General features: G+C 40.0%; 1 protein-coding gene across 1 annotated transcript in view; it reads left to right on the forward strand.

Moving 5' to 3' along the window:
* ACTR3 (actin related protein 3) overlaps window positions 1-8,558 on the forward strand; it is a 51,244-nt gene extending 42,686 nt beyond the window's left edge. The window contains exon 12 of the mRNA XM_054043306.1: window positions 10-8,558. Coding sequence (XP_053899281.1) covers window positions 10-105 — 96 coding nt within the window. The 3' untranslated portion in view covers window positions 106-8,558. The remainder of the gene's footprint in view (window positions 1-9) is intronic.
* The last annotated feature ends 4,001 nt before the right edge of the window (window positions 8,559-12,559 follow it).

Here is a 12,559-nt window from a genome sequence, read left to right on the forward strand (position 1 = left end):
CTTTTCCAGCCTGAGTTCTACCAAGTATGCCACACCAAAAAAGATTATGAAGAGATTGGTCCTAGCATCTGTCGTCACAACCCAGTGTTTGGAGTTATGTCTTAAAACTGACCTGAGAGGGGTCAGGGCTAGGGAATGGGGGAAAAGGAGGGTCTTGCTGATTACTTGTTTGTCTGGATGGCGGGTATTAAAATAACAAACATGACTTGACAATAAGAAAAAGACCAAACACAATTAAACAGGAATATTTTAATAAGTGTCTCAATATGCGGATATAGTGGAAAGCCAAAATAATTAACTGTTTTTCTTTAGATTGAATATTTGAACCTGTGCGTAACAAAACAAAGAAGTGGGTTTTAGTTCTTTCTGTGCCCTGATATTTTGTATATTGATGAATTATCCAAGATTTGATGGGATTTGATGGTGTGTAGATAGTCAGCTCTCTAATGCTTCAATTGTACTCTTACATGTGTACAATGCAAGAACTTGTTTATATTTCATACTTTTTTATACTTTGAGGAAAAATATCAATTAAAGAAAAACTGTAATATTTGAGGGAAAAATACCAGTGACCAACTTAATGGTAAATTAAAAAATATATATATTGGGCACATGAAGCTTACTCATGTGACTCTAGTTATTGCAAACTATGACCAATCTAAATCCTCGGTTCCAACTTTGCAAGTGCTTTTGGAACAAAGAAGCTAGTATCTTGGGTTAACCAATGCCTGCTAGTGCTTTCTGATTACTCGGTGCATTTTCATTCTATTTCTTGCTTAAAAAAACAAAAGTAAAGACAAGACTGTTGGACCAGTATTGCAGTTCCGTAGTGTCATTTCTAATTAAAAAAACAAATAATCCCATTATCGATAATAAAGGCACAACATTTCTTTTTATATTTGTGTGAGGCTTTGTTGATCACATTGCATGAAATCTTCATACACACCTCAGCTGGTTTGCAAGATAGAGATCACTATGTGTATTGTTCAAACTAAAACAAAACTTTTAGAACTGAAATTTGTGTGAAATTAATCCATCTATTCATCTCCGTATTCGGTCTTATTCATCTCCATAGCTTACTGCTACAATTTCCCCCCTTCCCCCCCATTTCATTTCAGTTTCTGTGGTGGTTTGCAGGAGACAGCATTGCCTTTTTTCAATTTTCATAGCTTATGTGCAAAAGTAAAATGAAGCTCAAGGTTTTTTTATTCTTTCTAGAAAGAAGTTGAGTGTATTTAATGTTATCTGCAATTTCTGTTAATGTTTGAACACAGAAAATACAGGGAAATCTGTCTAAAGAATGTGTAGCAGGAGGATTTTCTGCTGGACTCTCAAACTTAGTTAAAGCAGTTTACACAGAAGACCACAAGAGGGAGATCTTTTACTAGTTTTTTTTTCTCCACTGAAATGAAAAATGGAGACATCGAAATCAAGGGTAGAGGAAAGAGAGGAATGTTTATTGTTATATCTTTCAGTCACTTGAAAGAGAAGAGAGAGCATGACAAATGAGATCATTCTTTCCAGAAAATGAGGATAAATATGGAAAGGCATTTTTACACCTATTACTAAGACATTTTATGTGTAGCAGCTAAAAATAAACAGAACCTTGAAGCAAAATAAGAAACTGTTAATCGTGATATAAAATTATCTTAATATCTTTTGAATAAAACTCTAGGTACGATTCCTATTCTCTCCTGACAGCTGCTATAATTTCTATGTGCTTTGTTCATTGGTTAATGATATCAGTGCAAAAACATTCCACTTGGCTTCTAAGGTTGACTTAGAGGCCTGAGCATAGTACTTGGAGATGGAAGCTTGAGTTCTATTCCAAGCTCTTACATTAACTCAGTGTTTGTCCTTGGGAAAGTCACTTAACTTCTCTGTTTGCCAGTCTAGTATAATCCATAATTTTAATCTCATGTATATTGTAAGGATTAATGTTCTACAGCACTTTGATGAAGTAAACCACCATATGAGTAGGCCCTACCAAAGTCACGGACATGAAAAATATGTCACGGACTGTGAAATGTGGTCTGTCCCCATGAAATGTGGTCTCTTATGTGCTTTTACCCTATTCTATAAAGCTTTCATGGTGGGAGACCAGCATTTCTCAAACTAGGGGTCTTGACCGAAAAGGGAGTTGCCGAGGGTGTCGCAGTATTGCCACTCTTACTTCTGCACTGCCTTCATAGCTGGGCGGCTGGAGAGCAGTGCCTGTTGGCCAGGCGCCCCGAGCTCTGAAGGCAGCACCCTGCCAGCAGCAGTGCGGAAGTAAGAGTGGCAATACCATACCATGCCACCCTTACTTATGCATTGCTGCTGGTGGCAGCTCTGCTTTCAGAGCTGGGCTCCTGGCCAGCAGTTGCTGCTCTCTGGCTGCCCAGCTCTGACTACAGCGCCGCCGCCAACAGCAGCACAGAAGTAAGGATAGCAGTACCGCAACCCCCTCTACAATAACCTTGTGACCCCCACCTCACTGTGAAATTTGATTTTTAAATCCTGTGACTGTGAAATTGACCACAATGGACCTTGAATTCATAAATAGATAAATTTATGGAGTATAGGTCCATCAATGGCTATTAGCCAGGATAGGCAGGGATGGTGTCCCTAGCCTCTGCCAGAAGCTGGGAATGGGTGACAGAGGATGGATCACTTAGAATCATAGAATATCAGGGTTAGAAGGGACCTCAGGAGGTCATCTAGTCCAACCCCCTGCTCAAAGCAGGGCTAATCCCCAGATAGATTTTTGCCCCCGATCCCTAAATGGCCCCCTCAAGGATTGATGATTACCTGTTCTGTTCATATCCTCTGGGGCACCTGGCATTAGCCACTGTCAGAAGACCGGATACTGGGCTAGATGGACCTTTAGTCTGACCCAGTATGGCTGTTCTTATGTGAATTTGGTAGGGCCCTACATATGAGGTGTTCTAGAATTTTCATTCTCTACTGCAGCCGGGAAATAGCAAGTTGCACACTTCAATCAGTCTAGTCTTGAAGGTAAAACTGTATGTACAGCCATCGTTGTGCTGTTGTCTGGCAGAAAAGTGAAGTTCAGTTGTACCTGTAGCTTTTGAGGCTTTATTTTATTGTATTTTGCAAACAAGAATACTTTCCTTACTTCAGCCTGAAACCCATCCAGCCAATAACAGAATACTGTTAAGAGAGAGAAGCTGCCTGAATTGGGTTCAGGAAATAAAAATATCTGTTACTTAACTCATCTGCATTGAAAAATAGCAGAAATCCCTCCAGGAATTCTGAGAAAAGGGAGAGGTTAACCAGTGGTGTAATGTAGGGGTGCACAGTCTGCAGGCTCTACAGAGCACACCAGAGCAGCATTTCATAAGGCCCGCAGCCTGCTTCAACACAATATACTAATGGCTGATTCATTAGTGTTTTGTTATGATGTTTACATCATTTTGGTTTACACAAGAGGATAAATCGAAACAACCTATGTACAATATTGTCTATCTAAATACACATAAAGCAAGCTGAACTTAAAATATAAATCAATACAGGTGACTTTAAACTTTATTAAAATAGGTAGAATCTCCTTTGTCCACACAAGCTTATTCTTAGGTTTATCAAAAAGAACAGGAGTACGTGTGGCACCTTAGAGACTAACAAATTTATGCAAGGCACTGCATTTAGCCATATGGAGTGTATAAATTTGTTAGTCTCTAAGGTGCCACACGTACTCCTGTTCTTTTTGAGGATACAGACTAACACAGCTGCTACCCTGAAACCTGTCTTAGGTTTATGTGGCCTTCCTGTATAAGAAGGTTGGGCACCATTGGTCTAATGTGTTCATCAACAAGTGCCTTACACACTGGCTAATACCCGGTGTAGTGGTGGGTGTGTGTGTGTCTGTCTGTGTGAAATCTAAAGTTGCTTTTAAGGTAGGACATATAGTGCAAAACACATTTAATAAGAACTCCATTTTGTGATGGTCTTCCCCACACCACTGTATCATTTACACAGCTGACCTAGGGTAGGGTCTATACTGCAATAGAAGACCCTTGGTACAACCACAGCTGTCCTGAGTCCGCTGATTCAGGTTCATGGGGCTTTACCTGTGGGGCTGTAAAATTGCAGTATAGGTGCTTAGGCTGGAACCCAGGCTCCAGCACAAACCCAAATGTCTACACTGCTATTTTTAGCCTTGCAACCCAAGCCTGAGAAGTAGCTGACCCAGGCTCTGAGACACGGTGCCACAGGTGTTTTACTGCAGGTACCCATACTCCCAGGACAAGCAGGTGAATGAAAGATGGACCCAGGCGGTTTAAGTGTCTTTAACTTACTTAGTGTCCCTCTCCATTGTTATCTACCCATACCCCCCTCATGTGCATTTAATTGGGTCCTATGTGATGTTGAAAGGGCTCACACCATATAACCAATGACTTGGGGTTGATGCTCCTGAGCCCAACCCCTAGGACTCAGCTCACTTCTGAATCTCCTTGCATGTCCCCTCAATGAGGTGACTGAGGGAACCTCAGTCCGTGAAGACGTTAGGACTCCCTATCTCTTCATAGTCAAAAGGTTCTCCAGCCATCTTCCAGGTGTCATTTATTGCTGAGAGCTGGCCCTTTTAATCTACTTCTATATTGGATACCGGCCACATACGGCAGGAGACTGAACACTCCTCTATTCCTCCAAGCAATAAATTACTATTCTTACTCCTTTCAACCGGAGCTGTTCTTCTGTGGTGTTGTAAGGAAGGCAAAAACCTTCTGGCATCTGGTCACTGTGGCCCAATGTGAAACAATTCTTTCCTGGTCCTCAAAAACGGGCTATTGGGCAGACCTACAGCATCCTGGACACAGATCAAGGTTCCCACCTATGGGGGAGGGGGAAGCAGCAAGATGGCCTGTGGTCTCTTGGCTTTAAATTGATGGAGGGAAGGGAAAGGCCTACTCAATCCCTCCTTGGCTGGCCAATGGGAAGCAGAAGAAACAAATTCACTGTGAGGTAGAAGGAGAGGCCTTTTCACCAGCATGTCTTAGCATGACCTGTGCCCTCCCAAGTGTGGTTCATCCCCCTGTTGGTCTGATCCAACTCTCTCTGCTGAGATGAGGAGGTTCATTTGAATACTAGCAAGAGAGCTGGAACTGATGAGAATGCAAGTGCAGGAAGAAAAGTCAAAATGTACAGCAGTTCTTCAGGTGTGTGAGGGGATATGCCCCTCCCCCATCCTATTGATAGGCTAATGAGCATGCAGGCAGTGTCAATTGGGTGCACCCACAGAACATACTTTATTTGGAGAAGGAGAGCTTAACAAGGTGGAGCCCTCACATATAGGAAAGGGGCAACGTTTGCCCAGGATGAAAGGTTTCAAGGGACAGCCAGTGACCTCTAGTAGCAAGACGAGCCCAGTTCAGGCAGGGACTAGCCTCCCTTTCTTACCCCCCTCTTCCCTTTGTTTGGGGGCAGACTGACATTGCAAACCTGATATGGGCAAGAGGCTTGTAAGGCTGTTCCTAGCCAACAACCTGTGGTCAGGCCTGGGGAGCACTGCCAAGAGCTAGAGGTAAGGACTCAGAAAGGATCCTGGGACTAAGCTAAACTCTTGCTGGAAACAGTGTGATTGTCCAGGAGTGGGGGGCTCCTGTAGGGGAGCCAGGGATAGGAGATTGCAAGAGAGTATGGCTGAGTGGCAGCTGACTACAAAGTGTCCAAAAAGGAATGAAATGCTGAGGGGGAAAATCTATGGAGTGGGAAGTGACTATCTCTGGATATTTAGTAAGCAGATTGTAAGAACATTTCTGGCTCTTATATCAATTTGGAAGGGAAGAGGAATCCAGAAATCTATTTCAGAATCAGAAAATCAGAAACTTAGATTAGCTTTCTGTAGGTATATGTTGAAAAAATTTAGCTTTTAAATAAAGTTCTCAATTTTGGTAGAAAGATCTGAAACAAGACTAAAGAACACACCTGGTGCTGTTTTAAAATTCATGCCTACACTTGTTCATGCTACCTTGTGATAATTGAATACTTTGAAATTTTTTCTTTTGTAAATAAAATTTGTCCAGTTGTCATCTCCATAATGTTACAGTATTTTATATGCAAGTTACTACTTAAAGCATACATATGGTCTAGAAGTGAATATGTGAAAGTGATCTTTTCTGTCCAGTATATATACCCAGTGTATCTTCAAATCCCATCTGCTATCAAAAATATTTATATGATTGCAGCACTAATTTTCACCTATGATTCACTGAGGCATTTCCAGTAAAGACAGAGAAATATTAATGCCATTGTACAAGGCACTGGTAAGCATTTGGAATACTGTGCATGATTCTGGTCACCCATGTTCAGGAAAGATGAATTTAAATTGGAATAGGTGCAGAGAAGAGCTACTAGGATGATCAGGGGAATGAAGGAACTGTCTTATGGGAGGACACTGGAAGAGTTTGGCTTGTTTAGCAAAATGAAGGCTGAGATGGGATAAGATCATCTTCTATAAATACATCGGGGGGGGGGGAAATACAAGGGAGGGTGAAGAGCTAAACTAAGGATAGTGTTGGCACAAGAACAAATTATATATACTGGGCCATGAACAAATTCAGGCTGGAAATTAGGTGGTTTCCAACCATTGGAGGAGTGAGGTTGGTGAACAGTTTCCCATTAGGAGCTGTGGAAGCAAACAACTTAATAGTTTTAAAAGAGCAGAATAAATTTGAGTGTAATTGTATGATGGGGTTGCTTGTGATGGCAGGGGGCAGGACTCAACAGCCTTGGGGCTCACTTCCACTTTGTCTTATGTTCCTAAAGCTCATGCTTAAGGGTTTCAGCTGCATGCAGGTGTAAGGAAGGAATTTCCCCTCGCACCCCCATATATTCTGAGAGGGTTTTTTATCTTCTTTCTCTGAAATGTCAGGGTTGGCACTGGTTGGAGATAGGACATAGGATGGGGAGGGCCAGGTTGCTGAGATGGCTCCAAGCATTCTCTCTGTCAGCTGCTTGGCTGGCTGGTTCTTGCTAACATCCTCAGGGTCAGATTGGCAGTGACCTTGGGTTTTTTGTTTTTGTTTTTTTTCCTCTGCAGCGTGTGGGCATGGGTCACTTGCCATGATTATCTGGGTATGTCTCAATCATTTCTCTGCCAATGTGGTGGCCGTGGGCACTGGTGAACCTCAGTCCCTCCCATTCTCTGCCTGTGGCATGTAACGGTCTAGCCTCCTGTGGGCTGTAATAGTCTAATTTAGGTTGCTGGGTTTATTGTGCAAGTGCTGAGTGATGTTGGTGGCCTGTGATGTACAGGAAGTCCGATTAGATGACCTTAAACTCTCTGACTCTGGCTTTATGACTAGAGTAAGGTGAACAAACAGCTGATTAAGTGTTTTGGAAATACTGCACAAAAGGAAAGTTTTTCTACTTTGTTAGAACTGCACAGCCAATAAAAATACTGGAGCAGCCAGCTGGATTCTATTCCACTTCATTCACCACCAATAAATTGTCAGTAATGTTGTGATTACTGAATATTTTACTGGCGATGAGATAAGAAAATCAGTATGTGGTGATTATTATTATTATGTATTGTATTATTTTAGGTCCAAGATTTGCATATGCTGAATCGGTTCTTTAATCAATCATTTTAAATTAGCAAACTTGAATAACATATATAAAGATAGCACCACCCAATGTAGCTTTTCTGATAGCTGCTTTGAAAACCTGTACAGTATTTAGTATGCTGGTTTGTGATTCTGATCAGTTTGACAAGTCACTGCCCAAACTCTGCTACCTATAATTCCCTTGCCTATATCAAAACTTTAAAAATATCTAATTCTTTAAAATGTAACTTTAAACCTCAAGTAAGGTTGATGGAGAAGGCTGAACTAGCCCCCACAATATTTTGTTACTTTGTATTCTTTGTCTTGTCTATAAATACTGACTCCCTCCACCAAGTGTCTAAACAAATTACCACCAAGTGTCTAATAAAATCCATGTTGATTGAGTTCAACAGCTCTTAACACTTTTGAAATGTAGAACAAACACTTCCTCTGTTCAGCATTACAAATAACCATGGTTTTAACTCCTTTCATCTTGAAGTACTAATCTCCCTTATTGTATTAAACTTTTCTATCCCCTTAAACAACATGTAGGTTAGTACCTGATGGAACATCCAAATAAAATTCTTGTGTTCCCATTATTACTTGAATGCTGGGAAACACACAGTACATAACTCCTGCTTAATTTTTCATGTAAGTGAAATTTGCTCATCATATGTTTCATTTACATCTACCTTTCAAACCATTAGGCTATCTAAGCACTACATCCTAAAACCAAGATTAACATTACTATCTAAAGACAGACAGGGTTTTCTTTGCTGAATGGTTTGTAATAGATTTCAAACAGGAAATGAATACACCTGCCATATTTGAGTGAATTGGGAAAATAATGGAAGTGAAACTTTCTTTATAGCTTGTCTGAGATAGATGCCTGAAATTTGATTTTATCTATAAAGCTTTCTTTTAAAGATACTGATGTCAAGTTCTTCTCATTTTGATTATTCTAAACTGTTTATAATGCTAACTTACAATTTTAATAAAACTCTTTCCCGATCCTGTTTCTTTTTTTCTTATTTGGTAAAATACATTTATTTTCCCAGTACTTTGTTTCTTACAAAATGCAAGCCTCTTTATGAAAACCCTTGTTTTTGCATCAGTATTCTCAGCATTGTCATTTTTCTATGCTCAGGGCTTGGAAGCTTTAATTTTAATAGTTATGAGGGCAGAAGGGGAGCAATCATTCATTTCTTACTAACAGATTAGTGAGTGTAAAAAAAAATCCTGTTTGTGCTCCTTCTAGAATGTTAATATTTGGTTAAGCCCTTTGTTGGGCTGGCCCAGATGATATCTATTCCTTTTAACCATGGTCCAAGACAACTGGTCATTGGCAGTTAAATCCTCCTCCTAAAGTTAAGATTAGCTGCTTTGCTGCAGTTTTCATTGCCAATATCTTGTCAATTTATTAAATCAATAGTATTTAACATAAATGTAGTTGGGTTTGCAAGAGATACTTCAGCTAGGGAAAGTAGATCTGCCTGGGAATGGGTCTGATTTCTGAAGAAGATGGTGTAGTGATTTGTAACTATAAGTTGGTATTTGCAAAAGCAAGTGTGCTTAACTTCCCCTTGTTTTGTGACTAATTCACTTAGCTTTTTGAAATTAAGAGCCCTGTTCTGTAACTGCTCTAAAAGAAAAAGGGTGGAATGACAAAAGGATGCTCAAATGACCAAAGATTTTCATAGGTTCATAAATGATGAGCTTCAGATCGATAGGTGAATTTCATTTACTGAAGAGACTTGTTTGGCACTGCAGTAGTCAATAAAAAGGTTAGTTGGTCTATGTCACCTCAGTAACTTGTCACAGAGCTTGAATAGCAAACTCCAAAAGCCAATGAAGCAACTGAATTTTCACTACAAACAGTATCCAATCATCCATAATTCCAATACGTTTGTAAACATTATTTCAGATAAGCACTTTTGTTGGCAATTTGACACAAAGATAGGTCTTGAGTTTGTCAAATTACTCATAGTTCAAACAGCTCTTGTTGCCAATGGGTGATCTAAATATTGTCTTAAATGCACACAGTGTGAGCAGCAATGTCTAATTTATAGAACGTATGACAGTTAACGACTTTTAGGTGTAACACTACCATTTGCACTTTATGGCCAGTATGTAGGACTTCTGTCTTAAACTGGGTATGTTTGGTGAAAGGCATTACACAAGTTTTCCTAGCTGCCTTACTCTGTTTACAATCAAAATGTTTCACATCTGCGCTGTCCCAATTTTAAACTAGGCTTTTTGTATGTAGAAATACATCACTCGTGGAGATGACCACTCAGTCTGTCACTCACCTGGGTCATATTTCCACATATCTCTAAAGCTAGGGTTTGGTCTTGAACTGGAATGACCCCAGATTCATTGCTGTAGTCTAGTTGCCTCCTACATTTTCTCTAGATTTCCCAGTGTAGCTATCTCAATCTGAGAGCATGAAGTTCTGCTTCAGTAACACATTTCACTTCCTTTTAAGCCAAGGAATAGCTTTTATATTTTAAGGGGGTTGTTTTAATATATTTCCTGGGCAATGCTTTTTTAATCCCTCAATAAAGTTTTTTCCAAAATAATTGGACAATGTCTTCTCTGTTGTTCTCCCTCAGTGCAAAGGCTGAGGCACAAACACCTGTTCCTGTCCTGTGTTCGTCTTCCCTTTCCTCTCACTAGTTAAGGAACCTTCAGTTACCAATAGTTTATCTGCCTCCTTTTAAGCACTGGTTTGATGGAGATTATTTATAACCTATTCTGACCACAGAGAAATTTATTCAAGGAGGACGTTCATTGTTGCAGCACCTCTTACAATTACATCAACTTCTTCCCTATCACATGTTTACTGCATTTCTATACATTTGACTTACATTTTATTTGGCAATAAATTGCTGCTCCAACTGCCTAAAATTAATTTTACTACACTGCAGTAGGAGTCAAATAGCACTAGCATCACTGGGTTTAAGGCAAGTTAACAAGCCAGCTCCCATTGCTTTTTTGGCAGGGAAAATATATGACTGTGAAGGTTGGAAGCTTTCAGGTGTATGGGAGAACTGAGAGAGAGTCCTGTTTAAGGTAAAAATAGGTATTTCATTTTTTTTTCATTCCACTAGCAACTTCAGTGGGAGGAGCTCCATGACAGCTGTTAATCAATGAGAACATAGAGCATGCAAAGGAAAAGCCCAGAACTTTTTTTTGCCTAAAAACTGATACCTATCAAGTACTAATGGCTGAAGCATTAAGTAAAACTTTCTCTTAAGCCTCTCCCTAAACAAAGCCACACTCTTTGCATAGAACTGGAACTGTCATGTCCAAACCAGGCTCTTAGGTAGTCCATTGATAATCATGGAATTCAGTTAATTGGGACACAAGAATGGTTCCTGTGCTAACAACATTGCTTAGCAACCCATTCATTTCCTGGTGGCTCTCAGATTCCTGCTTCAGGTGAACAAGTTTACATTTAATCTAGTCATATTTTATATCTAATACCATGTAGCATTTAATTCACAAAATATGGCCAATGGAATAAAAGTCTGCAGTTGTACTTAAATATGTGTACATATTGGGAAAACCCTTTCCTATTTCTGAGTAACCATTTTCAATGCTGGACATTAACCATTTCTTTGGAGGAGAAGGAAGAAAGGGAAGATGTGATGCTCCCAGTGGTGATACAAGAGCATGAGTACCAACCTCAGAGCAGACTATTGAAAACCAGGGCACCAACCCCTAATTGGCTGTGAGTTCTAAGTTTAGATTTCACCAACTTACTGTACCAAGTACAAATTCTGTAGGCACTTTAACAGCTTCAACACGGAGTCACAGACAGCCCCCTTGGATACTCGGGTCTGTCTTCCCACTCGGGTGACTGTATCTCTGTGACAGATGGCCCCTTACACTAAGAATCACAGCAATAGGTTACTTCTGATCCCAAAGGACCAGTCACTTATGCCAGGTCAATTGTGCTTTAGGTCTCACACCGACAGTGCCCGTAGACAATCCTATATCAAGATTTCTTAAATAGAAAAAGAAATTTACAGGGCTAAAGCAAACAAACATAGACACACAAATGAGTTACAGCCTTAGGTTTCAAAAGATAACATTGATTTCTATAATCAGCAAGCTCTACTTGACCTTTAGGGCTAATCCAGGCTGAGCAGCTGGGGATTCTTGCTTATGCCTAGGAACCCTCCTCTACTCCCTGATTCCCAACAGTATAGAGGTACTTAGTTCCTTTTGTTTGGGGTTTTCATCCCCCTCCTGCCATGTGCTCGGAGCTGCAACTTCATGTGATGGAAGAAGTCTACTCAAGTGACTCATCTCCAAGGGGTGGAGACCAGAACAATAAGAAGAGTCTTTAGTCCTTTTGCTGATGGTTTCTCAATCCAGATGTAGGGAGTTTCTAGTTGTAAGATCCAATCAGATAATAGGTCTCCTCTTTTGTAAAGGGCATAACTTTTTTTTTTTTTTTTTTGTAGAAGAGCAGCTCTTCATGCTAATTAATGTCTCTCTCCTGTATGGTGATTCATATGGTCACAGATTCACAATATAACCACTCAAATATTACATTACAATATGGAACACAAATATCACAAGCAGGAAGCAACTCATAAGCATTCAATAGAGTCTAAACACTTCCTTATAAATCTAATCCCTATTTTATCAATATTAAGACAGAAAGATTACGGCTATGCATCTATAAGTATCCAGTTGAGACATGGGATCTTAGCATGAGCTGGCACTTGGCCTACCTGTGTCACAGAAGGCATTCCCTGAACATACTTTAATGGAACCACAATTTTCTCATCACTATAAGCAACTGAAAACAAGCCCAGGTCTAAGGTCTCAGTCATCAGAGTGTCTCCTAAATATTTAAAAATAGAAATAATAAATCTTTCACTTGGTTAGTTTATGGTATTTCTTTGGGAAAAAGGGGAAGGGAGGGTTTGCTTGTAACTGTGTGAAGAACTTATTGGGGAAAAGTGGAGTCAAAAATGAGTTGTTTTATGGTCATTCTT

The sequence above is a fragment of the Malaclemys terrapin genome, chromosome 11 (assembly GCF_027887155.1).
Source record: "Malaclemys terrapin pileata isolate rMalTer1 chromosome 11, rMalTer1.hap1, whole genome shotgun sequence".
In the NCBI taxonomy this organism is placed as follows: domain Eukaryota; kingdom Metazoa; phylum Chordata; order Testudines; family Emydidae; genus Malaclemys; species Malaclemys terrapin.